Source organism: Hordeum vulgare, chromosome 5H (assembly GCF_904849725.1).
Source record: "Hordeum vulgare subsp. vulgare chromosome 5H, MorexV3_pseudomolecules_assembly, whole genome shotgun sequence".
Taxonomy (NCBI): Eukaryota; Viridiplantae; Streptophyta; class Magnoliopsida; order Poales; family Poaceae; genus Hordeum; species Hordeum vulgare.
Genome location: NC_058522.1, coordinates 456,474,919 through 456,500,918, shown reverse-complemented (window position 1 = coordinate 456,500,918; position 26,000 = coordinate 456,474,919). Strand labels below are relative to the sequence as shown.

Below are 26,000 nucleotides of genomic sequence, written 5' to 3'. Positions count from 1 at the left end.
CTGAGCTCAATATGATGATGAATTACCGAGTGGGCCCACAGATACCTCTCCGTCACACGGAGTGACAAATCCCAGTCTCGATTCGTATAACCCAACAGACACTTTCGGAGATACCCGTAGTGCACCTTTATAATCACCTAGTTACGTTGTGACGTTTGGTACACCCAAAGCACTCCTACGTTATCGGGGAGTTGCACCATCTCATGATCTAAGGAAATGATACTTGACATTAGAAAAGCTTTTGTACACGAACAACACGATCTAGTGCTATGCTTAGGATTGGGTCTTGTCCATCACATCATTCCCCAATGATGTGATCCCGTTATCAATGACATCCAATGTACATGATCAAGAAACCATGATCATCTATTGATCAACGAGCTAGCCAACTAGAGACTCACTAGGGACACATTGTGATCTATATATTCACACATGTATTACGGTTTCTGGTTGATACAATTATAGCATGAACAACAGACAATTATCATGAACTAGGAAATATAATAATAACCACTTTATTATTGCCTCTAGGGCATATGTCCAACAAAAAGATATGATGCAAATTCTTATCGCAAGCACGTATGACTATATATGGAATACATGACTACATTACATTGATGAGTTGGATCTCATTCCGTGACGCTCTAGTGTGTAACTCCTACATGATCGATGTCGTCTAAATCATTATCCATCACCGATCTACGTGCCTACGCTTTTCATATATTAAAATTGATGTCGTTACCGTTACCGCTACAACTACTATTTTGCTGTGTTACTAAAACTTTTGCTGCACAGAGATATCCTAGGTGTGGTTGAATTGAAAACTCAGCTGCTAAGACCAATAAATATTCTTTGGCTCCCCTTATGTTGAATTAATAAATCAGGATGTAATACTACCTGTGAAGATTGTTGCAATCCCCTATACTTGTGGTTATCAAGCGTCTCCATGGGAGGTGGTTTTGCCGGTGCTTCAGTGCCCCTAGGTCAAGAAAGGACTCGACTTTTGATGGCTCTATATTTTATGCATTTTTACAGATCATTTGTTGTATGTTCTCTCCATATATCTTATACCATTGAACCAAAAGTTATCCATTATGCATGATAACTGTTTTTTACACTTTGCGTATTAGTATTTTTTATTTGGTTTTTATTAGTTCTCTTTGTTTTCTTGTTTCTACAGTTGTTTTGGAGTAACCTAGGACCAAGCACAATAAAAAGGCCAAACATGAGTTCGATAGGGAGGATTACTACACAATACTTAGGCACTTGGAAGGTCCAATTTTTTTCTAGAGTGCCATAAATCAAGATCGAACACCACCGACATGTCGATGTTGCTCTCATAATTCTGGCGAGTCTAAGGACGTCGAAAAAGAAGTTCGTGTGAGGAAGTTACCGTTGTTTTACTGAAGGAGTCCAGAGCCGATGATAGAATCTCGTACGATCGTGCGAGGTCGTAGTAGTGTTGGTACCACACCCACACAACTCAAAAGTTGCCTCACTGGACGAGATTCTTCACCGATTTCGTCCTCATTTGTTCCCACACGATTCTTTGCCAGTAAGTAAGGGTTGGGGGGAGGATTTGACTCGCCTTGGGCCCATGGATCAAAGGAGGCAACCTACATCTACGAAGGAGGCTTGAGGAGAGGCCTTATAAATACCTCTCCAAGCCTAACCGCCGCCACCACCACGCATTCATCCAAGATCCATCTCTATTACTGATCAATCTCCATCACCATATAAGAAGGGGCAAGTCCAAGGGAAGATGAGGAGGCTCCACCATTGCGTGCATCGGCTTTTGGTTCGGTGCCATCTCCAACGCGCTTGCACGGGAGCCGCCCTCATCACCACCAATGTCGACACCACCATCATCATTATCACCACCACCGGCGTTGCCGTCTCCCTCACCACCATGCCTTCTCTCTTGGTCGGCTCGATGACGGTTTGTAACTTGACCCTTCCTTTTGTGTCGTACATTTACATATTTGAGTAGTTTTACTAGTTCTTTGGGATATGGATGAACTCTTTATGCGACCAATTATCATATGTTCATGTTCGAGTTAGTAGGCTTCACGCATGTTGAGAGGATGCCTTGCTCGCATTATTTCCTTGTTCCCGTGAAGAATTGTCGTTGTAGAGGTTAGGATGTCGAGGTAATAAGAGGTGACAATAAAGGCCTCAATTTCATGCCTTCGCAATTGATACATGAATAATGGAGAACCCTTGGTCCACATTCGAGTTAGTAGGCTTCACGCATGTTGAGAGGATGCCTTGCTCGCATTATTTCCTTGTTCCCGTGAAGAATTGTCGTTGTAGAGGTTAGGATGTTGAGGTAATAAGAAGTGACAATAAATGCCTCAATTTCATGCCTTCGCAATTGATACCTGGATAATGGAGAACCCTTGGTCCACGTTCGAGTTACTACCTCCGTCACGGTTTAGAAGGCACAATTAAATTTGCGTGCATTTCCACAATAGACAAGGTTTAAGGCGCATTGCATTTACTCCTAGCTTTTAATTAGTACTCTGTTGTACTACTTTTATATGCATGCATAGTGTGAATGCTATTTTTTAACTCATTTCACAGCCAATCAATAACCACCTAGGTTCTAGAGAATTTTCATGCACGTCTTCTAAACCGTGACGAAGGGAGTAGTAGGCTTCACGCATATTGGGAGAAGAGTACATTATGATTTATGCGGTCGGCCAAACCTGACGCAGAAAATATTGGCAACGCATGTTCCGGGCGAATAATGGTGGCATGTCTCTCTTCTCCCAAACCAAAACGGCAAGTAGAAGTTTAGTCCATCACGATTCTGCCGTGTTGGCGTGATGGTGGCAGCACCCTGTCAAGTGTCAAGAGCTGTAGTATTCTCACGCAAGGAGGCAACACGCAAATATTAAAAGAGACAACCGATACGATGCCCCAGGAATAAGAACAGACACGGTACATTACATTACATTACATTACAGCACAGCTCTCATGCTGGTCGGAAGCAGCACAACACAGCGAAAATGACAAAATGCTAACGTACATATCCTAGCTAGCTAGACGTAGCACGCAGCCAGCAGGCCCGTTTATTCGACACCAGACAGTACTAGACGTACGAACTCTCTCAAGCATCCAATGCGTCATCGTCTCTCGACCAATAACCGAGGCCACGTACGGAGAGCAGAGCAAGGGAGTACGTCGTTGTTGCTATTAGGCGGTGGCGATGAGGTTGGAGCTCTGCCTCTCCACGGACTTGAAGGCCTCGAACCTGGGCTCCTTGTCCTCGAACTTGTGGCGCACGTACAGCTTCATGTAGTCCTCGAACACGAACTTGGGGTACGCCCCGCCAGCCGCCTCCGCCAGCGCCGGCGCCGGGAAGATGACGGCGTCGCTGGCCGGGTTGTAGAAGGAGGCGATGGACATCCGGTTGCCGTCGGTCTGCGCGACCACGCGGTGGAGCACGCTCTTGTACCTGCCGTTGGTGATCACCTCCAGCTGGTCGCCCAGGTTGACGACGATGGAGTGGCGCGTGGGCGGCACGTCCACCCACTCGCCGTCCTTGAGCAGCTGGAGCCCGCCGACGCGGTCGTCCTGGAAGAGCAGGATGATGCCGCCGGCGTCGGTGTGGGCGCGGAGGCCCTTGACGAGGTCCGGGCGCGGGCACGGCGGGTAGCTGCTGACCTTGGTGCCGAAGGTGGGGACGCCCTTGGAGCCACGGAACGCCCGCGTGAGGTACCCTTTCTCGAGGCCGAGGTTCTCGCAGAGCAGGTCCAGCAGCCGCTCCGCCAGCGTCTCCAGCTCCGACGCGAACCGCTTCATCACCCGCCTGTACTCGTCGTCGAGGTCGGGTATCTCGGCGATGTTGGGCTCCGGGAGGTGGCGCACGAAGAAGGTGCTCTCCCAGTCCAGGTTCTCCGCCGCCCTGCCGCCGCCGTCCTCCAGCGTCTTGCTCGCGAACTCGAGGAACCTCTGCTCGCGCACCCTCTTGTAGTGCCCCTTGGTCATCCTCTCCACCTCGTCCATCAGCTCCGTCGAGATGCCGTGGTCCAGAACCTGCACGGTACACGCACGCGCCACAAGAGCAAAGCAAAATCAACGTACAACTCGATAGGAACGGCACGAAACTATTCATGCACCTTTGTTCATGAAAGGTGTACTTGTTGATCGAAGTTATGGAGTTGCTTATTATCACCTGGAAGAATCCCCAGTTCTCGCATGCGTCATGCAGCAGGTCCATCGCCGCCGGCCGCTCCTCCCCGCCCCCGGCCAGCAGCCCCATGTCGATGATCGGGAACGACGAAGCCGGCGCCATTAATTCCTAGCCCTCGAGTTCGCGCTGCGGCGCCTGGTCAGTGCTTGAGCTGATCCCAGGTTGCTGCTCTATGGCTTCTCTGCAAGCGCTCGCTGTGTGTTTGAGTGGTGTGAGTGAAAATGCAGCGGGGAGGGTGCGTGATTTATAGAGGCTCGTCGCCGGCCCGGCGGTGGCGCCAATCAGAAGCAAGGCATGGTACGTAGAGTACTCCATTGATGCGCGCCGTAAGTGTAACCTGACCGTATCAGTGCTGGGGACTGTTAACTCCGGTGGTTGACCGGGCGGAGACCAGGCCATGTGGGATATGCGCCATGCGCGTGCTGGATCGTGGATCTGTCGTCGGGCACGGAATTATTTGGCCCCCGCCGTATCGCCCATTGCTCGTCACCCTACCCTGGCTCCCACTCGCCGGCACCCGACGACAGTGTTTTACTTCTGCTCTTCCGTAGCGATAGCTTTCCCAGTACTCCTACGAAGCATGTGCATGTAGCCATTGGCATTGAATGAATCGTTGTGCGAAATGTTGGGTGGCGGTCACGGCTGGCTAACGTAGCGATTAAGATTAATCTGATGAGACGAGTGAGATTGCCAAAGTTAGTGTCAGGCGACGGGAGGATTGGCTAGCAAAAACTAGTAGCATAGCATGCGTTAGGCTGGCAACGCATGCATGTGCAAGCAATAGCAACCTTAAGCTTTTCCTTGGCCCATATATATATATGTAATGCAGCAAAATGTAAGATCGCCGTCGCCCATATGCATGACCGCCTGATGACAAACATCCTCCAAGCTGTCAGCACGGAGCAGGTCGAGGTGCACCACGTAGCCATAACATGCAGGAATTTAATGTGTCGGTTGGGGCGAACGAATCACCCAACAGTAGGGGGCACCCTCAAACAGGAAATGAACATTAGAAAAGTCTCGTGCCTTTGACCAGCTATATCGATCCAGTAGCATAACACGTAGACGTAATGCAGAGTTTGACCGGCCCGGTCAGGCGATCGATCTAGCACAGAAAAAGACCCGCGTCACATTAACATAGCCTATAAACATTCGTTTAGCTATAGATCTTCTAGTTTTTGAGACTATGTTTCCAGATTTTATTTCTCATGCCCTTGTAAATGACACATGGTACAAACGTAAGCGTTCATATACATGCACATACACTCACTTTTATAAACGCACACACGCACACCATATCCCTATGAGCATCTTTGAAAGATTGAGCATGCATTTCACCGTACGCATCTCGTCGTCGACGAAAACGTCTCCTCCCACAAAAACGTATCGTCGGATATCTTGAAATAAAGTCTTGTTGTTTCAAGAAAAAAAACATAGCCCTTAAACTTACGGACGTCTCCCTCCATGTAGATAAAAGTTACGGACACGAACACAAGGCGGCAAAGCATGTCACGCTTCTCTCTCTTTATTTTGCTTGAGGTACATGCGATGTCACGCATCTCTCGATATATCAGTGGGTGCCAAATCACTCTCCGGTCCCCGTCGTCGTCTACCTCACCCCCGCATGCACCTGCTCCTGTAGCACGTAGTACTACATAGTACCACCAGCAATAGACGACGTAGTCCATGTCCATCCCGTGCGCCCGTGCCCGCGGTGGTCCGGCCGAGCGGCGCTGTGTCTCCGCATGAGGCAAATAATTAACGCGGTGGCGGGCGCGCGGGCGCGCGCGCGCATCCAATGCCACCGTGCCACACGTTGCCATGTCGCGCCCGGGCGCTCGCTCGCCGCGCCCGTGCCATGCCATGCCATGCCACCGCCACGCAGCGCGTACGTGCATGCATGCACCTGGCGACGCCAGCCCGTCCATGTGCTCCTCCATCGCCGCCGTGGTGCGGTGGTGGTCAGGTGGACGCGGAGGGCTCAAGGCGCGCAGGCGGCATGGAGAAGGAGCAGCGGCGCGCACGCGCGCGACGCCGAGGAGCGAGAGGGGCCGATCGATCGACGGCCGTGCATGATTGGTGATTGGTCCAACCAATCGCCGCCCGTCACGAGCAGCCACGAGTTGATGGCCGGTTGGTCGATTGGAGAGGTTCAGGAGACGGATGCAATGGTCTTGTTGACTCGTTCAAACCCGATAATTGCCATGTCGTGCTCGTGCATGCTCGGTCCACGCCGACTGCTCGCGCATCTGGCCGGAGAGAGCAAGGGAGGAACAGTCTTCGTTTCTGCACCATCATGTCGTGAGTATCTTTTTGTGAGATGCACGCGGATGAATGTCGGATGTACTTACTACCAACGTACGACTAGAGGAGAGCAAGTCATGGCCTAGGCACCCTCTGGTTTACATAATTGTTCTAGAGTCACTAGCCCGTACGTGCAGTAGCTACCTTCATCCTTTTTTCATACTCTAGGAGGCGAAAGAAAGAAAAAGCTCCCACATGTTTAGGGCTTCCTCGCATTCCGTCGGCGTCATTGTCAATCTGCATTATCTTCTCTGCCCTTAGAGCATCTCCAACACCCGCATTCCGCGCCGCGCGTAAAAAACTAGTTTGCCGCATGCGCTTCGATTGGTTTAGCGCGGTCGCTAGCGCTGTCTTCAACAGCCACGTTAAAATGCAGCGCGCGCGTCGCTCCAACTGCACGTAAAAATTACACAGCGCGCGACACGCACAAACCACATATACATTTCGAATAGAAGCAAAAATGATCAAACTAAACAAAATAAATCAACAATAAATAGTTCAATTTCGTTATCATTACAACCCAAACAAATAGTTTATCGTCCAGTACAACAAATACTGCAATAAACACAACAAATAGTTCATGAACAATACAATGTCGAACGCAGAAATCATGCTCTTTGTCGTCCATGCCATGCCCACCACTCTTCAATCAGATCCTTCTGAAGATCATTGTGCGTTGCGGGACGCCGAATGGCATGATAGGAGGCAACAAAACGGAGGGGGGGGGGCGGAAGCACGGCGGCGCGGGGATAGGCCGGGGAAGCACCTGAATGGTCGCCGGGGGGCGCGGGCGGCGGCTGGATGGGGGTGGAAGTGGGAGAGCGGGCGCGCGAGAGTCCAGCACGCGGGAGCGGGCGCAGCAAACTACATATGTCGCGCGCGCTGTTTTTACGCGCCCGCTGGAGCAACAATACCGGTTGCGCGCGCGCTAAAACGCCCACTTTTGCGGCGCGGCGCTAGTTTGACGCGGCTGTTGAAGATGCTCTTAGGGCCCTTGCCCGCGGGGGTGTTCATGCTTCGTTTTTTGGTGAGTTTGTGTCCGAGAAGGGATGGTTGTTAGCCGTGAAAATGGAATAATGTTATTTCCCGTTTAGTCCCCATTCAGGCGGAGTGTCTCGCGTGGTGAGAGTGTATGTAAAGTTGTGTCTTCGGCGAATTTCATGGGATTCTTTCTATCTTTGTCTTCGATGCATCCGTGTGGATCCGTCTCCGCTTGTTTGCGTTTATGTGTTTATACGTTGGATTTTTCTGATCTATTCTTCTCTTCATCGATGGCAATTGATGTTTTGATACTTTGGACCTTTGGGGTCTTAGCACCACAACTTTTCAATTGTTTACTACAATAAGATTTGTCTAACTTTGATGAACGCAATGACGAGCACCCCTTCGGCTCACTCCGATGCTTGTATTCGTCGTTAGACGATTTGCAGCCACAGATACATTTTTTTGTCACTTTTCAATCTTTTTATATTATCATGATGTTTGATGAATAGGTAAAAGAAAATCTTAAAAAAAATACTCCCTACGTTTCAAAATAAGTATCCCAAGCTTAGTATAACTTTGTACTAAAGCTAGTAAAAAGTTGAGACAGTTATCTTAAAACGGAGGAAGTCAAATCTTAGGCTATCGGACTACAATTAAACATGGTCATTTGGGAGCCATGTCAGTTTAAATCAGTCTAGACTATATCGTAATAGCTTAAGAGCAGCTCTAGCTATGTCCTAAATAAATACTCATACTATAAAATACTTTTAGGGTATACCACAAAAGGTTTTTAGGAGCTTGTTACAAAATTGATATGTGTGTCGCCGGAATAAACCCCGTATGCATTATCGACAAATAGCATCAAACTCCCTACAAGCAAAATAAAAATTGCAATTCGGACCTTTTGTCCCAGCCGCCCTCCTCTTCGTGAGTGTCGGCGTCTAGGAATCCGACATTAGGATGTGTAGGAACACCTGTCGGTGTTAAAACCGGTTGATCTCGAGTAGGGGGACCGAACTATAGATCTTCAATCGATAGGTAATAGGGGACCAAGGAGACGATGTTTTATCCAGGTTCGGGCCCTCTAGATAGAGGTAGAACCCTACGTCCTACTCTTGTTGTATTGATCAAGTAGTACAAAGTGCATAGTTGATCTGTCTTGAGATCAGATGTTGTGGTCTAAACCCGAATCATAGTGAGCTTATTTGTCGTACGAACTATGGCACCTCTAGCTTATATAGATACGAGGGGTGCTAGGGTTATACAAAGTCGGTTACAATAGGAAAAGAATATGTTGATTACAACATCTCCTTGGATTGTACGCCAAGTCTTCGGAAGAGTCCATCTTCATTCCAATATCTCAAATGACGATCAGACAGCTCCACGAGTCCGACCCACAAGAATAGATAGGCAGCCCGAGGACCCCTTAGTCCCAGACTCCCTCGGTAGCCCCCGAACTGGCCTCCAATGCCGAAACATTCCACCTCTAGTTGCTTTATAAAGACTTCGGCTTGAGAGGCAAGTTCTTCTCTTCCTTTAACCGATGATAGATCTGCTGTCGATGACCTTCCCTCCTTAACATACACACACACACACACACACACACACACACACACACACACACACACACATATATATATATATATATATATATTTAATTTTCAGGCTGACCGTTCGACCACAAATAGTGTCTTTTCCTCTACCCGAAAGGTCACGGTTGGTCAAGGCCTATAACTTTTGATGGAAGAGCGGTTCGAGACCGTTTTTATTACCACGTTCCATCATAGAGACCGTGTCCCTCCTTTTTAGGTATATGGTTTATGATTTGGGTTATCCCACGCGCTCACAATCACACAATTTTATTAGGAAACAACGGAGTTCACGGCGTAGTGGTGGGGCTCTTGGTATTTTGGCGAGCCATCAAAGGTAAAACCGTCACCATAACCCCTTCACGCACCTCAGATCTCGCAACACCGTCACCATTCCCTGCCTCCAAAGCTCCAGCACGCAAGCTTTCCTTCTCCTCTCGTCCTTTCGAATCCTTCCATCAATCCGGAGATGGACAGCTCCAGTTCCAAGGGCAAGTGGGAGGCCTCCTCCGTCACCGAGAAGGACATCCTGGAGCTGAAGAGCTCCAGCTACCTGCCGGAGAATAAAGTCCATCGTGCTCCGGAGAAGGGCCAAGTTATCCCCACACCAAAAGATGGGGAGAGAGTAGTTTGTATTCTTCATTTTATTTGGGGTTTAATATTTCCCCTCCACACATTTGTTCGGGGCGTCATGTTCTACTATGGGCTTGACGTCCAAGATCTCCCCTGGACTCCATCACCCACTTCTCAGCCTTCATCACAGTCTGTGAGGCACTCTTGCGGGTCCAAGCCCACTTCGGCCTATGGTTTAAGGTTCTCAATGTCAAGCCCAAGGTCCTCTACGGCGAGTAGGCTGACTATGGAGGGTCGATGATGAGCAATCTTAATGGGGACAAATGGACAAAGGGAACATTCATAGATATTATCGAGGCGTGGCACAAAGAGTTGTTGGTGAATGTTGCATGGGAAGCAAAAAATTTCCTACGCACACGCAAGACCTATCCATGGTGATGATCATCTACGAGAGGAGAGACCGGATCCACATACCCTTATAGATCGCTAAGCGGAAGCGTATATGACGCGGTTAATGTAGTGGAACATCTTCGCGATCCAAATCGCAATCAGTCCCGCGATCTCATCACTAACCGTCCTGCAATCCCATCAGGATCCATCCCGATCTAGTGTCGAACGGACGGCACCTCCGCGTTCAGCACACGTACAAAGTTGGGAACTTCAGTCCTTTCTTCAAATAAGCATTCTCGTCCTCATCCCTTGGTTCGCTTGGATCAGGACAAGGTGTTGGCTCACTCGTCGTCTTCATCATGCCACCATCAACTACGTACAAAGTGAGTTCTTTTTTCCAAGCCGGTCAACTCAAAGTAAATTTGGTTTTCCTCCTTCGTGAATCCATCCTCGTCCAATTCTTCCTGAGGACCTTTGTCATCTGAGTCATACCCATATAGACGCCTAAAAGGTAACTCACGATCCATCTCCTTTTGTGCCATGTAAGCATCCAAGTCACCAATATTAATACCATGAAACCCTTCCTCTAACTCATCAAAATCACCATGAACATCACCATCACCATCCTTTTGAATTACTTCCTCACTAACAATCACATCAACTTCATTTGCTTGGTTGGTTGGTGGTGGGCTACGGGCATTAGGGGCATGCAATCCAACCTCACTTTCTTTGCTACTTGGTGGTTGGCTATAAGCATTGGAGGCATCAATCAGAATCCTTTGCTCAATAAAAGGCACACTTGTCCTCTCGGTCATTGGGGAAGAGACAAGCCAGTTCAAGTTAATTTCAGCCCAAGGTGGTTCAACCTTCATGGCAGACAATTCATTGACTTGTCATCTGATTTTTCAACTTGTTCCTTGTACACGTCCCAATGCAAGTCAGAGGTGGTAGGCATACTTTTCAAGCGAGATTTGACTCCAACTCCAGCATCATACCTTCCTATTAACTTAACACCATCATTGGGGTCCATCCACTTTAAGACAAGTCTCACTTTTGCAACAAGCTCATCATAGCTAAGGCTTGTATAAAAAACAATGGCTTCCTCATCCCCATCGGCATTGTTAGTCAAAAATGCCTCCTTGTCCATATAATGAACATTAACAAGTCTCCCCATCTTAAAAGAGCAATAATGAATAAGCACATTAATGAAAAAATTTGGTTGCCTAAAATCAATCCATTATGCCCACATCATATCAACACTAAATTATTAAACAAAATCTACAATACATCATATACTAACATATTCAACAATATGCCCCAAAGGCCAAAATAATATACCAACATATTGAACAAACCTATATACTCTAACAACCACAAAGAAATCCCTAAAACTAAGAAGTGACCTATTTATCTAACATCACCCATTCTTCACAAATACTCTGAAAATAAGATGTTAAAACAAAAAAATATTGGAGGGATTGGGGGAGATTACCTGAAGGATGATTGGGGGCTTGGATCCACACACATTGGTGGAGGAGGGAATAGAAGAGAGGAGGTGAAGTGGGAGGGCGAAATGGGGGCGACAGCCAGATGCGTTCTGGCTGGAGAAGAACAAAGATGCACCTAGTGGGGCGGGCCCGCGCTGTTGGCTCACTTAAGTGGGCCAGACACCAGGGTGTGTGGCGTTTGGGCCTGGCGACCAGGCGCCAGGGTGCCTGGCGTCTGGCCCTTTTCCACATCAGCAGGGCAACGACGGTGGAGGATGAAGCGGGCCCAGTCCAAAATGTCGGGGTCCCTGGCGTCTCACGTGCAACCCAAACGTCAAGGACGTTGGCGTCAGGCAAAGAGGTTAGATTTAAAACTTTTTCGAATATGAGGTCAGATCTACATTTCGTTAACGTTTAAGGTTATAACAAAAAAAATTGTCCTACGGGTGACCGGATGTAATGCCGCGGAGACACCCACTGGCGGTCGTTACTCCTGGCGGGATCTAGACTGACCCCACATATCAATACGAGTCTTTTATGCGCACTTTGTTTTGTTTGAATGGGCTCCCGGAAAATAAGGAATTTTTTATTGATATGAGTAGTCTATCATCCCTAATATGCCAAGCTATCACATACACCACCACTCAGAGGAAGCGACGTCCTCGTCGGGCCACACGAGCGTTCCCTCTTGGCACAAACGTTCGTGCATCCAGTCCAGTACATGTGATATGTCGCGTGCCATGACGGGTCACAAACTCATGAATAACATGACCGCGCACCTGTTCGCAAACATCCTGTAACCGCGAGGGTCGACTGTGATACCAACTTGTTACGCCCCAGACACACCCGCCGGCGGTCGTTACTACTGACGAGATATAGACTGGCCCCACACATCAATACGAGTCTTTTCTGCGTATTTTGTCCTCACTCATGCGCACCCGGGATCAACTTCTCGGTCGGTCACCCATCCTAGAACTACTCCAAACCGAGCACACTTAACCTGTGAGTTCTGTTCGAATGGGCTCCCGGAAAAGAAGGAATTCCTCATTGATATGAGTAGTCTATCATCCCTAATATGCCATGTTATCACACCGGAGAAGGGGCACGACGTCGTGTGCACCTTGGTCTTGCCGAAAGGCCAATCAACGGTCGGTGGTTCCGTAGGTACTGCCCGTCGCCCAAATGTTTTAGAGTCTCGTTGCTTTTGCGTCTCACATCGACTTGAAGTGTGAGACTTATCTCCACCACAAGCTGACGAGGATGCCCCACCACCCCTTCTCTTTATTTTGGCCGGAGTCGAGCTCCAAGGTGGCCGCGTCAGTTGTGACGGGAGCGATTGATGCTGAAACTTTCCTTACACGAAGTCATGCAGGGGATTGATGAAACTGCAAAATGATAAGGAAATATGAAGATATGGCCTACACGGTTGAAATATACAGTTCCCCACAAAAAAATTAGGCGACTGTTAGGCGTCATCCGGATGTAGGAAAGGCAAAAAATATTCGCCTCATGAACCGTACGATATGGACATCTCTAGCAGTCCGATGAAAGTCAACATGACATAGCCTTCTCTCTTTTTCTTTCTTTTCATCCAGAACGCCGCACACATAACCTCGCTTGCGTAGCAAGCTCCGGTGGAGTCGCAGAACGCCGGCAAAACTAGCTTACAACAACTCCAGCGACCTCGCAACACCTGCTCACAGCACGACGGAGCCGTCGCAGCAACTCCGGCAATCTCACAACACTGTCTCACACCACGACGGAGCCGTCGCAGCAACTCCGACGACCTCGCAGCACCGGCTCGCAACACGAAAGATCCCTCACAGCATCATCGGCGACCTCGCAGCACCGACTCGCAGCACGGTGGAGCTGTCGCAACATCACCGACGACCTCGCAGCACCGACTCGCAGCACGGTGGAGCTGTCGCAACATCACCGACGACCTCGCAGCACCGGCTCGCAGCACGACGAAGCCACCCCCGCAACTCCTCTGACCTCGCCGCATCGGCTCGCAGCACGACGGAGCCATCACAACAACTCCGGCGACCTTGGAGCATTGGCTCGCAGCACAACGGAGCCATCGCAGCACTGGCTTGCAGCACGACGGAGCCGTCGCAATAACTATGGCGACCTTGCATCACTAGCTCACAGCATGACGGAGCCGTCGCAGCAACTCTGACGACCTCGCAGCACCGGCTCGCAGCACGGTGGAGCCGTCGCATCTCACGCAGCAAACGCGACGGTGATCGTCCGCTTCTCTAGTGAAATGTGAAACGAAAGAGTGGGAGACGAGCGAGCTATTTGGATAGAGAATGAGTGAAGGAGGTGCTTCGGCTAGAGATAGAAAAAGGAATAAGCGGTTGTTGGCCCCACTGAACGTGTCCCTCGCGTGATGCGGGTGCCAATTGGGCTGCCTGCATCCACGTGTTTCAAAGAAGTTTCCAAAAATTTACGGGACTACTTTGTTCCGCAACTCCTGTCGGCGAGTCTGGTCCAAGGTTGCGGAGCACGTTATGAGCACGCTCCACCAACTCTCCATCGAGCATGCATCAAGCAGGCTATCGTTGATTGCACGAAGGTATAAGATCCGATCCCCCTCTTTTCAAAAATGTATTCCCCTCATTATCGCGATTCCCTTTTTGCGCTTAGTTTATTTTTTCGGATTTAATCTACCTACGATGTGAATTTATCTTCCATGAACTCGTTGACGAACACGTCGCCGACCAATGTCGATGTTCATGGTTCACAAGAGACTTGTTGACGACACCTAGGGAAACGGTGATTACACGTACTCCAGATGAGCACGACACCGTCACGATGTTCCGGATGTACACGCGTCGTGACGTCCCGCTGACGCATGATCCATTTTTCTCGAGCTACTACAGTAACAGCCGTTGTCATGGTTGCGCCCGTTGGTTGCCTGAACCGCCGCTGGCCGCGCCCGCTGCACCGCCGCCGCCTCACCTGGCCGTGGCCTCATACGTCCCAAACGTATCTGTAATTTCTGCTTGTTCCATGATCTTTTGGGTGACATTGTTATATGTTTTGCTACACTTTTATATCTTTTTACACATATTTGGACTAACCTACTAACTCAATGCACCCAGTGCCAGTTTCTGCCTGCTGGTGTCTTTTTTGCACGGACTTTTACCCAAATTTCCAGAGTCCCAAAATCCCGAGAAAAATATATAAAAATCAGCATGACAGAAGCTTCATGAAGCACGAAGATGGGCCAGAGGGGAGCCAGGGGCTGCCCAGGCGGCCTCCCTGCGCGGTCTGGCCCCTGGCCGCGCCCACAAGTTGCCTGGGTGGGGCCCACCTCCTCTGACGCCCTCCTTTGTCCTATATTTATCCCTCCGATCGGAAAACCTTCCATCATATCCAGAATCATGAATTTCTCCATCGTTCCGCCGCCGCAGAGCTCCCGAGATTGGGAGCGTCAGGAGACCTCTTCCCGGCACCCTGCCGGAGGGACGATTGACCTCCGGAAGTTTCTCCACTGCCATGGACGCTTCCCGGACGTGTTGTGAGTAGTCCTGCTTGGACCATGAGTCCATGACCAGTAGCTATGTGATGTCTTCTCTCCAATCTTGTGCTTCAATGTTTAGCCCTTGTGAGCTGCCCTACATGATCAAGGCACCATATGTAATTTTCCTGCTATTGCTATGCTTGGTTTGTTGGGATCCGATGGATTATGAGATTATGTTCAGATTGTGATGAGTTATATATTTGATTATCCTTTTATATTATGTTATTTAGTGATTCATGCATGTTCTCCGTTGCTCTTTATTGCTTTGGCCGAGTAGTAGATTGTAACTCCAAAATGGAGCGTTATGCATGATTGTGGGTTCATGCCCCCTGATGTCTAGCTTGAGTGACAGAAACATGAGACTAGGGGATGTGTTGTTGCCACCAGGGAGAAAACAACGGTGCTTCTGACCGCGGATGCAAGGATTATTCACCTTACGCAAAGTCCGTTAATGCAGTTGTCCGTTGCTTTGAGTTTACACTTTGGGTGGGGCTCGCAACTTAATAACAGCGAGATGTTCTGGATATATATCTCAAGGTGGATGATTAGTAAGTAGATGTTGATGAATAAAGAGTCTACTTGTCTTGGCGTACTGTCCATTACTATTGAGCCTCTAACTTTCAAGTAGCATAATTAGCATTCCGATGCGTTTATAATTCTATCAATTGCCCTACTGTAATTGTTTACCCATGCATAGTTGTTTATCGTATATTGGGATAGAGACATCACTAGTGAACACCATGTGACTCAGGTCCATATTACCACCATTGCTTACACCTCCATCATTTACTGCTTTATTTACTTTTCCGTTGCAATCACTATCACTATTCCCGCGTGTGTTTTGATCCTTTGCAAACTACAAGACCGGAGAGCTTGACAACCTCTCTGTACTCGTTGGGAGCAAAATTATTTGTTGTGTGTAGAGGCCCACGTCTTCTGCTAGCGCCAGAGCAGCGGACACCTACTTGTTGATTCTCGAAGTCCTCCTGGTTCGATAAACCTTACAGTCCCCGTGTAAGGGAAATCTGCTACTGACTACATCTCCACCTTCCACTTGGGGTAACCAACGCGGGACGAGAAGTATATCCATCAACTCGTCATCATGCCCACCGGCCGCTGGCCTTGCCGCAGCATCGGGCCGCGCCCTGGCTGCGTCGGGCCGCGCTAGGCCACATCGACCGCCCTCTGCGCTCGCCGGTGGCGCTTGCCCGCGCCTACTACCCTCGCCCGGTGGCCTCACCCGCTAAATGCGCCTGCACGCTGCGCTCGCCCGCGCCCGCCCCGGCCTCGGCCGCGCCGCCCCACACACATGTGTTGGTCGGGCGCCCCGGCTACATCGTCGTTCCGTGCAAGCAGGCCGCCCCTCGCGTCGCCCCGGCCGTCGTGTCGTCCCGTGCAAGCCGGTCGCCGCGCCGTGCTGTGCAGGCCGGCCGGCATCCGCCCCAGCCAGGTCGGCCACCCCTCGCGCCGCCATCCGACCCGGCCAGGCCGGCCGCCCCTTGCAGCCGCCAGCCCACCGGCCGTTAGGGAGACCCTAACACGTTGGCTCCACGCTGGGCCATTAGGGAAACCGTAACACGCAACCTTGAACCGGACTCGCTGGTAGGAGTTGTGAAACATACTCGATATACTGTACTGTTTGGAAGGTATTTTTTTTTCGCTACCGTGTATCGGCGGTTATTTCGCGGGACGGAAGAATTTGCGGTATGTGTGCCATAGTTGGGCTTATCATCGGCGAACCGGCTGTCAATCAGTAGGTGGTCCAGTACACCCAGACCGGGACAAGTTGGACCTGATCGCCGGTCATCATCAGCTCAACTGGTGCCATGGACCTGGCATGTTACGCTCGCCATCAGCGCAGCTCGGTGGCAGCTCATCGGACGCCTTGGATTCCCAAAATCCGGGAGATGTCTTTGGTTCGTGCACTGTTCATGGTCCTCGCTGCCATCGCTAGCGTGACCCGTTACTTTCAACAGAGATCGTGTCTTCCAGAAACAGTTTCACACTATCCGCTTTGCGAGGCCATGCATCCATGAGCGCACAGCGTCAGATTTCAGCGTCGGTGGAGTTAAGCTCGGAGTTCATACATACCTACTACGTACAGTCCTGGTTCAAGGAACTTCCCTTCAGCTTCAACTTAGTGGATTTGTGAGAGCACGTCTACACGGCCATGCCGATCGTCGATAGGAGATCAGATCAGTGTGGCTTTCAGGAGTGCAAGCTCGAAAGCTACACCAAAGCTTTCTCCGCGTTTACTAATAAGTGGCAGGCTATTCCCCCCAAGTTTGCTTCGGCGACTGCTTTATCCTCTGTCCTAGTCATACTCTACTCCTTTTTATTGTGCTAAATATGCTTTGCGTAATACTATGTCTAGCTAGGTTAGACTTGGACATGGGATCAGACCCGATCCAGCACTCATGTCGCACCACAAGGGCTAGCACACTAGTCCCATAGGCATGCATGTGGGTTGCTGGAGCAGACACCGCCAAAACCCTCAATTTAAAAGTTCCAGAACCGGAATTAGCTGCGCAATCGCCTAGTTGGAGGGTACGCCCAGCTAGCTTCTCCACAAAGCAGCAGAATCATGATTCTTTCTAGATATGAAAGGGTTAAGCACCTTGAGGACAAAATGTTGCCATGAAAATTCAATCTTATGCCTCGGTTTTGAAAAAGAAAAGTCTCGGCAAGGCTAACTACTGTCTGCTTGTCTGTCTACAAATAACCACCGCCGTCCATCAAATATTATAAGGACTACGTGGCAACTACCATTACCAGAAAACCGTGTGCTTCTGAAAACGAAGTACTACAACAGAAAACTCACTGAAAGTAGAATATATGTTAAAGCAGAGGCAATGCCCATATGGAGCATTATATGCCAGTAGCTAAATACGGCCACTCAACTCTCAACTTGATCACGAGCCACTGATTGTGACGGCGAGCAAACTGTTAAAACTCACACGCAATCAGCATTCAGCACGAAGGAAGGAATTAAATCAAAAAAAAGTTTTGCGGGAAGAAACTAAAGCAAGTTGCCGACATATCCACAAGGTTTCCCCGTCACCCTAATGCATCGTCCATGCCTTACCGCACAAGCTTAATGCTTCTCTCTGCTTTGTTCCTCCTACCTTTTGCCGGCAAATAGCTTTTCCGCCTCTGCAAAAGGTGCAACTTGGACGTCGAGGGAGACCTAATAAAAGGCTAAAAGAAGTTAATCTGGAACACAGATTTGGACCCTAGTGTTAATTTGTCCACCACTGAACCCGGCCCGGTGACAAGAGATGTGCTGGTAAATGTCATGTGAGTAAAAGTAATCCACCACTTCACTGAATTACATCACTATGATAGCATTGTTGAAAAAGAAAATTCGCCATGCTAGCTGCCAGAGCATCTCTCGTGAGTTTGGCCGGCTTATCAGTGTCTACTAGCAATAGATAGGTTTTGGCGGGTGCATGCATATATGGAGAGAGAGGAGAGCAATAATATGCTGACAACTAACTAAGATATCGATCACGCCCTCTCGAGATTTGGGATTTGGGATTTAGGATTCTGTTGTCTGTTATTGGCAGCTTGTCCAACCCTTTTTAAAAATATATAAGAGGAACACTTCTATATTTCTTCACGAAGGGAGTAATATATATATTTTTTATGATAATACGTGTCTCATTTATATCATGCAAATTACTCCCTCCATTCCTAAATATAAGACTTTCTAGAGATTTCACTATTGAACTACATGCAGATGTACATAGACATATTTTAGAGTGTAGATTCATTCATTTTGCTTCATATGTAATCCCCTATTAAAATGTCTAAAAAGACTTATATTTAGGAACGGATGGAGTAAAATACAAGTCACATAAAGACCGGCATAACAAAACTAAAAAGATGATAGAACATCTATGCGTTTGACACCAACGCCATTCACCAAAAAAAAAAACGGATCACCTCCTCATCCAAGCTCGACGTGGCTCCATCACTGATATGCAGCTTGTCGGACCTTCAAGATGGCTCATCAAAAGTGAAGCCCTTGTTATTGAACGAATCAGACCAGGGCAACAATCCGGACCTGTCACCGAACTTCAGATCCGACATCCAACCACGACTAAGACGCGGCATTAGGAAAATATGCCTACCATCCACAAACCATGAACCCAACACACGTTCCGTACTTCAAATGTCGTCAATGCAGACCATAATCTAGATCCGTTCTTGGACTACCCCATAAGCTCCGTGTCGATGCTGGAGCAAATGCCGTCGCAATGGCAGAGTCCGAGGACACATGTCCACCACAAGGATACCGTCATTGCCACGTCATCCTTGATTGAGTGGACTGGTTTTTAAATCCATCGTCAACCATAGGACTGATGACCTCTTTAGGAAAGAATCCAAAAAATCTTTATTTAGTGCCGGTATCGCCGTCGCCGAAGCCAAGACAATGAACAACCTAAAAAAACTAGACTACGAGGATTAACAATGATACTGTAGTAGGCAACGGGCTGCTCACACACTGCATTGAAAAAAATCTTACCTGTACTACGTACGGCTACATCGTAGGCTACTCGATCTCCGTTTCAAAAAAGAAAGAAAGAAGGCTACTCGATCTCAACTGCTTATATTTGTTTTCTATATACTCCAGATTCATATGCTTTCACGTAGGCAGGCAGTCCAGTCCAGTCAGTCTCCCAACACATCGAATCCAACCAACAGTATTCCCGGAGGCACATTTCCGGTCGCTCGTTTTTCTCCGGCAAGTCGAAGATGCATTTGTTCGCGCTGCGTCGCATCTCATCTCATCCAACCGAGCGGGTGGGAATGAGGTTCCTGTGCAGCGCGGCGCAGCGCAGATGGACGGCGCCATGCCGCGGTCCCGATCGCGATCGGGTGAGTGAGATTAGCCAGCTGTGGAAGGCCATGGGCCGTCCAGCCTTTCGCCTCGGCCACAAACGGCGTGCATCCAATGCGGCGCACCCATCCCCGATCCAAGCACGGCAATGCCGCGTCTCCATCGCCGATGGGGCGGACGCCTACAACTCAGGCTCGGCGTTCAGGTATTTTGATTGTTTCGGTTCGGATAATTCGGGTATTCGAAAATGGAAACCAAAATTGTTTCTGTTGAAAAGATACACGATCCTAAATTACCTAAAATTTGGGTTCAACCTATGTTGTTATTAAAAATCAATTTGAGATGACAACAAATTTCAGTCACATTTTTCTCTACTCGATCTAGGTGTTGCTGTTGGATGAAAAAAATCAGTCACTTTTTTCAAATTTTATTTATAAGAGTGCCTAAGAGCAACTCTAGCAGACCCTGTATATTCACGACCTGCAAACGCGTTTTACAGGTCGTCGAAGTAGGGTTTTGCGAGATAAAATGTTGCGCTGCAGAACAGAACCCGCATAATGAAACTGCATAATTAAAAAAAATAAACATTCGCGGGCATGTTCAACCACAGTCATGATCATACAACACTATGGGCTTGTTTGGTTCGCAACCACATTTTACCAAGCCAAAATTTAGCAGCCACAGTTTAGTTGACATATGTTTGGTTTTTGCCACACTTTGGCTTACCACACTTTATTGTCGCTACGGCCCATTTGTCATAGAGTCAAAAAAATTTTTGCCAAAGTTTGGCGTTCGTTTTTTCAGCCACACTTTGTGGCTTGCAACATTTTAATGGCTTGCCACACTTTAGCTTGGCAAAATTAGCCTCCAACCAAACAGACCCTACATTCATCAGTACTAGAGGGGGCATCACCTACTGAAGCTACTACCGCACTACGCAAAATGGAGCTCACCGGAGTCGAGCTCGTGCAGTAGTAGACAGCCTACGTTCAGTCGTCGTCCTTGTCGTCCTCGTCGGAGGAGACCTCGACGTAGATGCGCTTCTGCGCAGTAGCTTCGCGGCGCCAATCCTCCACCTTGTGGCCGAAGGCGATGGCCGACGCGACACCCTGCTCGTAGAGCACGGTGTCGATCTCCTCCTCCCTCCGGCGGCGCTGCTGGTCCTCTTCAGCCTCCCGTGCACTCCGCCCCAGCAGCACGGGCAGGAAGCTATCCGCCTCCGCCGGAGGGAGGAAGTCCTCCGGTCCGACGACGGCCCAAGCACGTCGCTCCGGCACCGTCTCGTCCTTCGGCTCCATCTTCATCGACGGGAGCTCTTCGAGCTCCCTCTTCACCAGTGGGACGGAGGAGGACGAGCGGGAGCTCGACGCGATTGAGCTTGTGCCGGAGAAGAGGCGGTTGCGCGCGCGGTCGTACACCTCTGTCTCGTGATGGAGGAGCGACGACGGCCGCGTCAGGCCCCAGCGCGTGTACCGGCGGGCGGCGCGCTTACGGGCGGTGTCGGATCTAACGCGACGAGCCCTCTCGGGGTCGTCGTCCCTACGGCAACCGGAGCCGGCCATGCGCGGCGGTGGATTGGAGCGGCTACGCTGCGTAATGGAGGCGCGCGGCGGCGGATTGGGGGCACCGGCGACGAGGTGGGGGGGGGGGGGTTCGCGACGGCGGAGGGATAGGGTTTCGACCCGCATCCAGCGGTCGAACCCGCAGTTATACCGGTCGAGGGGTCGCGTTTACGGGCCACCGCAAAACATTTCCAGGTCGGGCCGCGTTTGCAGTGTTTGTTGTGACAGAAAAATGAACCCAAATCCGCATAGTCGCCGGATTGTTTGTGGGCCGGCCATTTTGCGGGGTCTGTTAGAGTTGTTCTAAAACTCATCTAGATGAAATATAATTTAGTCTCATTTACCTGAAAAATAAAAGCAGATACAAAATAGTATTACAACTCACGTCAGCACAGACACATTGTCTATAAAGGTGAATGAGAAATAAATAAACTCAGCTAGATGAGTCATAACATAATATTTTATTAATTTTCATATTGAAATTTATTCTTCCATTTTATCGTCTTTCTTCGCTTTTTTAGTCTGTATATAAAATTTGACTCATAAAGTTAAATTTGATCAACTTTATAAAAATATATATCAATATTCATAATATAAAATCAAGGAAAAATCTATTCGAAAGCGCCCCATTCTCAACATTCCGTGCGGCGGGTCATGCATGCATGCATACATGATGCCATTACATTTATTCTAAATGATCGAAATTTTAAAAAAAATATCTCTTAAACCGTTAATTCGATCGATGATCCGTTTTCGTAGTTGACTTTGTTTCGACGAAATCTTCAAAACTAGATACCATCTTGACATATTTTGACAACTTTTTTTTTGCTCATACTTACCACATTTGTTGTACTCATATTAGTAAGTACTTACTTGTCTGATAAAAAATAACTTAATCGTTAAATTTTTAAAATTACATATAAATATGACATCTCGACATAATCAAAATGACAAGCAGAAACAACTTTTTTTAGGCGATTACGAACAAAAATATGATAACTCAACATATTTAAAACCGATGACCACAAGAAATCTTTTTTAGTCATCGTTTGTAAATATGACAATTCGGCATGGTTAAACTAACAAGTACACAAAATAGTTTTCTCGCAAAGTTGTATGTAAACATGACAAGTTGGCCTATTTAAATTGGCAAACCCAATCCATGACATTTTTCTATATCATATATAATGAAAACTGCCACAAGGCTTCGTACGAAACAACATTAAAAAATGGCAATCAGGTTATTTTTCTCAGATAAGTAAGTGGTTAATAATATGGCAGTATGAATGGAAAAAAATAGTTGACGAAGACATGGGATCTAGTTTTGAAGAACTCGTAGCGAGAAAGCCAATGGTGAAAACGGATCATCGATTGAATTAACGGTTTTGTAGATAAAACTTTTTAAATTTCAAACATTAATAGAAATCTTTGTTGACTTTATCCCATGCATGCATAGGAGAGAGAGAGGAAACTAGGCGCATTATGGTAATACTTAGCTTATTTTTTTAAGTGATGACAATACTTAACTTAGTAATACTAATGGATCATGGATTCTATACAACATTAGTATTGTACATATTGATAATTTTAAATAAAAATCTGGTCAAACTTTGCATGGTTTGACTTCAATCGAATCTTATGTGTGGGGTAAAAAAAACGGAGAGAGTATTGTCTTTGCTCATTTCTAGACTGTTCAGTTACTAATCCGAAAGGACAACTTATTTTCGTTGTTAAAATGTATACGGTACTTTAATTTGCATGCAACACTTTGATACGCAGCAAATCTTGTTTAACCAGATCTTTGTGTTCATATTAGTTCCACACCTTCAAGCCCATAGTTTCAGAATATATATAGAAATACGATACGATCAATGTAGTTTATTGTGTGATTCTTTAAAATATTTAGCATAATCGAGTAGAATCGTTGTTTTAAATTTCTCCTTTCTCCTGCCATTAACCTTCATGAATAGGATTGTACGTGTGTGCAGGCAAATATATTTGTCAGAGCAAATTTATATACACGGTGATGGTTATACAATATTTTACATATATAATATGCATGCATGCATAAAAGACAATTTATAGCCAATGTATGGTAACAGGAAGTATTGTCTATCGTATAATACTAATGTATGATATTACCTTTATAGTGTATTATATTATAGGTTAGTGTCATAAATGATCTTATTAATTATCATGCATAATACATAATATCACATCATTTATTATGATACAATATCATAATATGATACTTAATCATATTTTTTAAATTAAATATCATCTTATTTAAATTATCTATGATACTTTTAAAATTGATTGAAGCATAACTATTTTCCATCCAACCCAGCGATGCTAGCTTCTGTTTCAATCTTAATCTTCGGATGCAAATCCAACGGGGAGATTAAAAAAAACGACTGGAACTAGGAGGAAAAAAGGAATCAGACCGTCGCATTGGTGCTCTTGAGTCTTGCTCACTTTACCCGAACATACGAGTCAGGCTCGATCCACCGGTTTGCCACAGAGTTTGCAAGCCTCCAGGGTCGACCCATTCCTGTCGATCGAGGCTATAAATTGCACCCGAGGCTGGCCTTCTTCCAGGCACCGCAGTACTCCCGTGTCAAGCTCGGTACAGCATTAGGCAAGCTCGGTAGCCGGTAGGCAAGAAGAACCAACCCGAGACGCAGCTTGTCTCGAGGGTGGCGCGAGGAACCAAGAGGGTAAGTAAGATGGCATCGACATTGTCATTCCCGATCATCGACATGGGTCTGCTCCGCGGGGAAGAGCGGCCGGCGGCGATGAACCTTCTGCAGGATGCATGCGAGAACTGGGGCTTCTTCCAGGTGAATACAATACACACCAGTAACATGGCATAATCTGACAAGATGAAGCTCCTTATCGATCCATCCTTAATGTTTACCTGCTCTCTCCCTCTCTTTCTCCGGCGGCGCGTCCAGGTTCTGGACCACGGCATCTCGACGGAGCTGATGGACGAGGTGGAGAAGATGACCAAGGAGCACTACAAGAGGGTGCGCGAGCAGAGGTTCCTCGAGTTCGCGAGCAAGACGCTGGAGGACGGCGGCGGCAAGGCGGCGGAGAACCTGGACTGGGAGAGCACCTTCTTCGTGCGCCACCTCCCGGAGCCCAACATCGCCGAGATACCCGACCTCGACGACGAGTACAGGCGGGTGATGAAGCGGTTCGCGTCGGAGCTGGAGAGGCTGGCGGAGCGGCTGCTGGACCTGCTCTGCGAGAACCTCGGCCTCGAGAAAGGGTACCTCACGCGGGCGTTCCGTGGCTCCAAGGGCGTCCCCACCTTCGGCACCAAGGTCAGCAGCTACCCGCCGTGCCCGCGCCCGGACCTCGTCAAGGGCCTCCGCGCCCACACCGACGCCGGCGGCATCATCCTGCTCTTCCAGGACGACCGCGTCGGCGGGCTCCAGCTGCTCAAGGACAGCGAGTGGGTGGACGTGCCGCCCACGCGCCACTCCATCGTCGTCAACCTCGGCGACCAGCTGGAGGTGATCACCAACGGCAGGTACAAGAGCGTGCTCCACCGCGTGGTCGCGCAGACCGACGGCAACCGGATGTCCATCGCCTCCTTCTACAACCCGGCCAGCGACGCCGTCATCTTCCCGGCGCCGGCGCTGGCGGAGGCGGCCGGCGGGGCGTACCCCAAGTTCGTGTTCGAGGACTACATGAAGCTGTACGTGCGCCACAAGTTCGAGGACAAGGAGCCCAGGTTCGAGGCCTTCAAGTCCGTGGAGAGGCAGCAGAGCTCCAACCTCATCGCTACCGCTTAGAGGTAGCGGTCAGCTCTTCTCGGTCTGAATAATAAAGCTTCAAAACTGTGTCGAGTCACACTGATGAATTTGCTGGTTGCCGTGGGGTCGGTCATGTGTTGGTCACGAGTACTCTTTCCCTTCTTTTTTCGCGTGTGTTTGGTACGTAGCTAGTTTGAATGATGTCACTGGTTTCATCTGATGTGACTTTTCACTGCCTGAAAGGTTGTCCTGGTTTTCTCTCTTGAGAATTTCACCTAGCGCCCTCTGTCTTATGTTCAGTTTGTATTTTCTGTATGAGTTCATACATGTCGGTGCGTTGCAACGAAAATATAAAAAATACATATAACGCTACATCTGATAAGGTCACTACTCTTAACTTGTAAGGATGTTGCTAATAAAATAATTAAAAAAATGACACGAAACTTTTATTTAGGAACAACATTCCAATTGGTTGTACTCACTGGTAATATTGTCCAGTGTGGACCAAGTTTGTTGTAATTTACAGTTTTATATGATGAACATGTGGTTTCTCAAAAAAGAAGGAACATTTTGCCGCCAAAATATACAAATAAAAAGTCAACTACGTACCATGATGGTTGTACTCTTTGGTATCCTCCAATGTGGCCGAGTTTGTTTTAAGTCACAGTGTTATATGATGAAAATGCTGTTTAAAAAGAAACTGGCACGTTTTTCCGCAAAATAAAATGAAAGTAAAAAAAGTAAGCTACGGTTTAATATGATGAACACATGGTTTCATAC

The 26,000-nt window shown here is 48.2% G+C and overlaps 2 protein-coding genes across 2 annotated transcripts; one reads left to right on the top strand and one right to left on the bottom strand.

Moving 5' to 3' along the window:
- Positions 1 to 2,867: 2,867 nt before the first annotated feature.
- Positions 2,868 to 4,472, bottom strand: LOC123398536 (1-aminocyclopropane-1-carboxylate oxidase 1-like). Its single transcript, XM_045092999.1, has 2 exons — positions 4,181 to 4,472; positions 2,868 to 4,041 (listed from the first exon to the last, which is right to left on the bottom strand). Exons 1-2 carry the CDS (start codon positions 4,298 to 4,300, stop codon positions 3,199 to 3,201), a joined length of 963 nt encoding a protein of 320 aa, XP_044948934.1. The 5' UTR covers positions 4,301 to 4,472; the 3' UTR covers positions 2,868 to 3,198.
- Positions 4,473 to 23,860: 19,388 nt separating this feature from the next.
- Positions 23,861 to 25,498, top strand: LOC123398535 (1-aminocyclopropane-1-carboxylate oxidase 1-like). The gene is made up of 2 exons (XM_045092998.1): positions 23,861 to 24,299; positions 24,414 to 25,498. The coding sequence occupies exons 1-2, from the start codon at positions 24,186 to 24,188 to the stop codon at positions 25,257 to 25,259; spliced, it is 960 nt and encodes a 319-aa protein (XP_044948933.1). The 5' UTR covers positions 23,861 to 24,185; the 3' UTR covers positions 25,260 to 25,498.
- Positions 25,499 to 26,000: the final 502 nt, after the last annotated feature.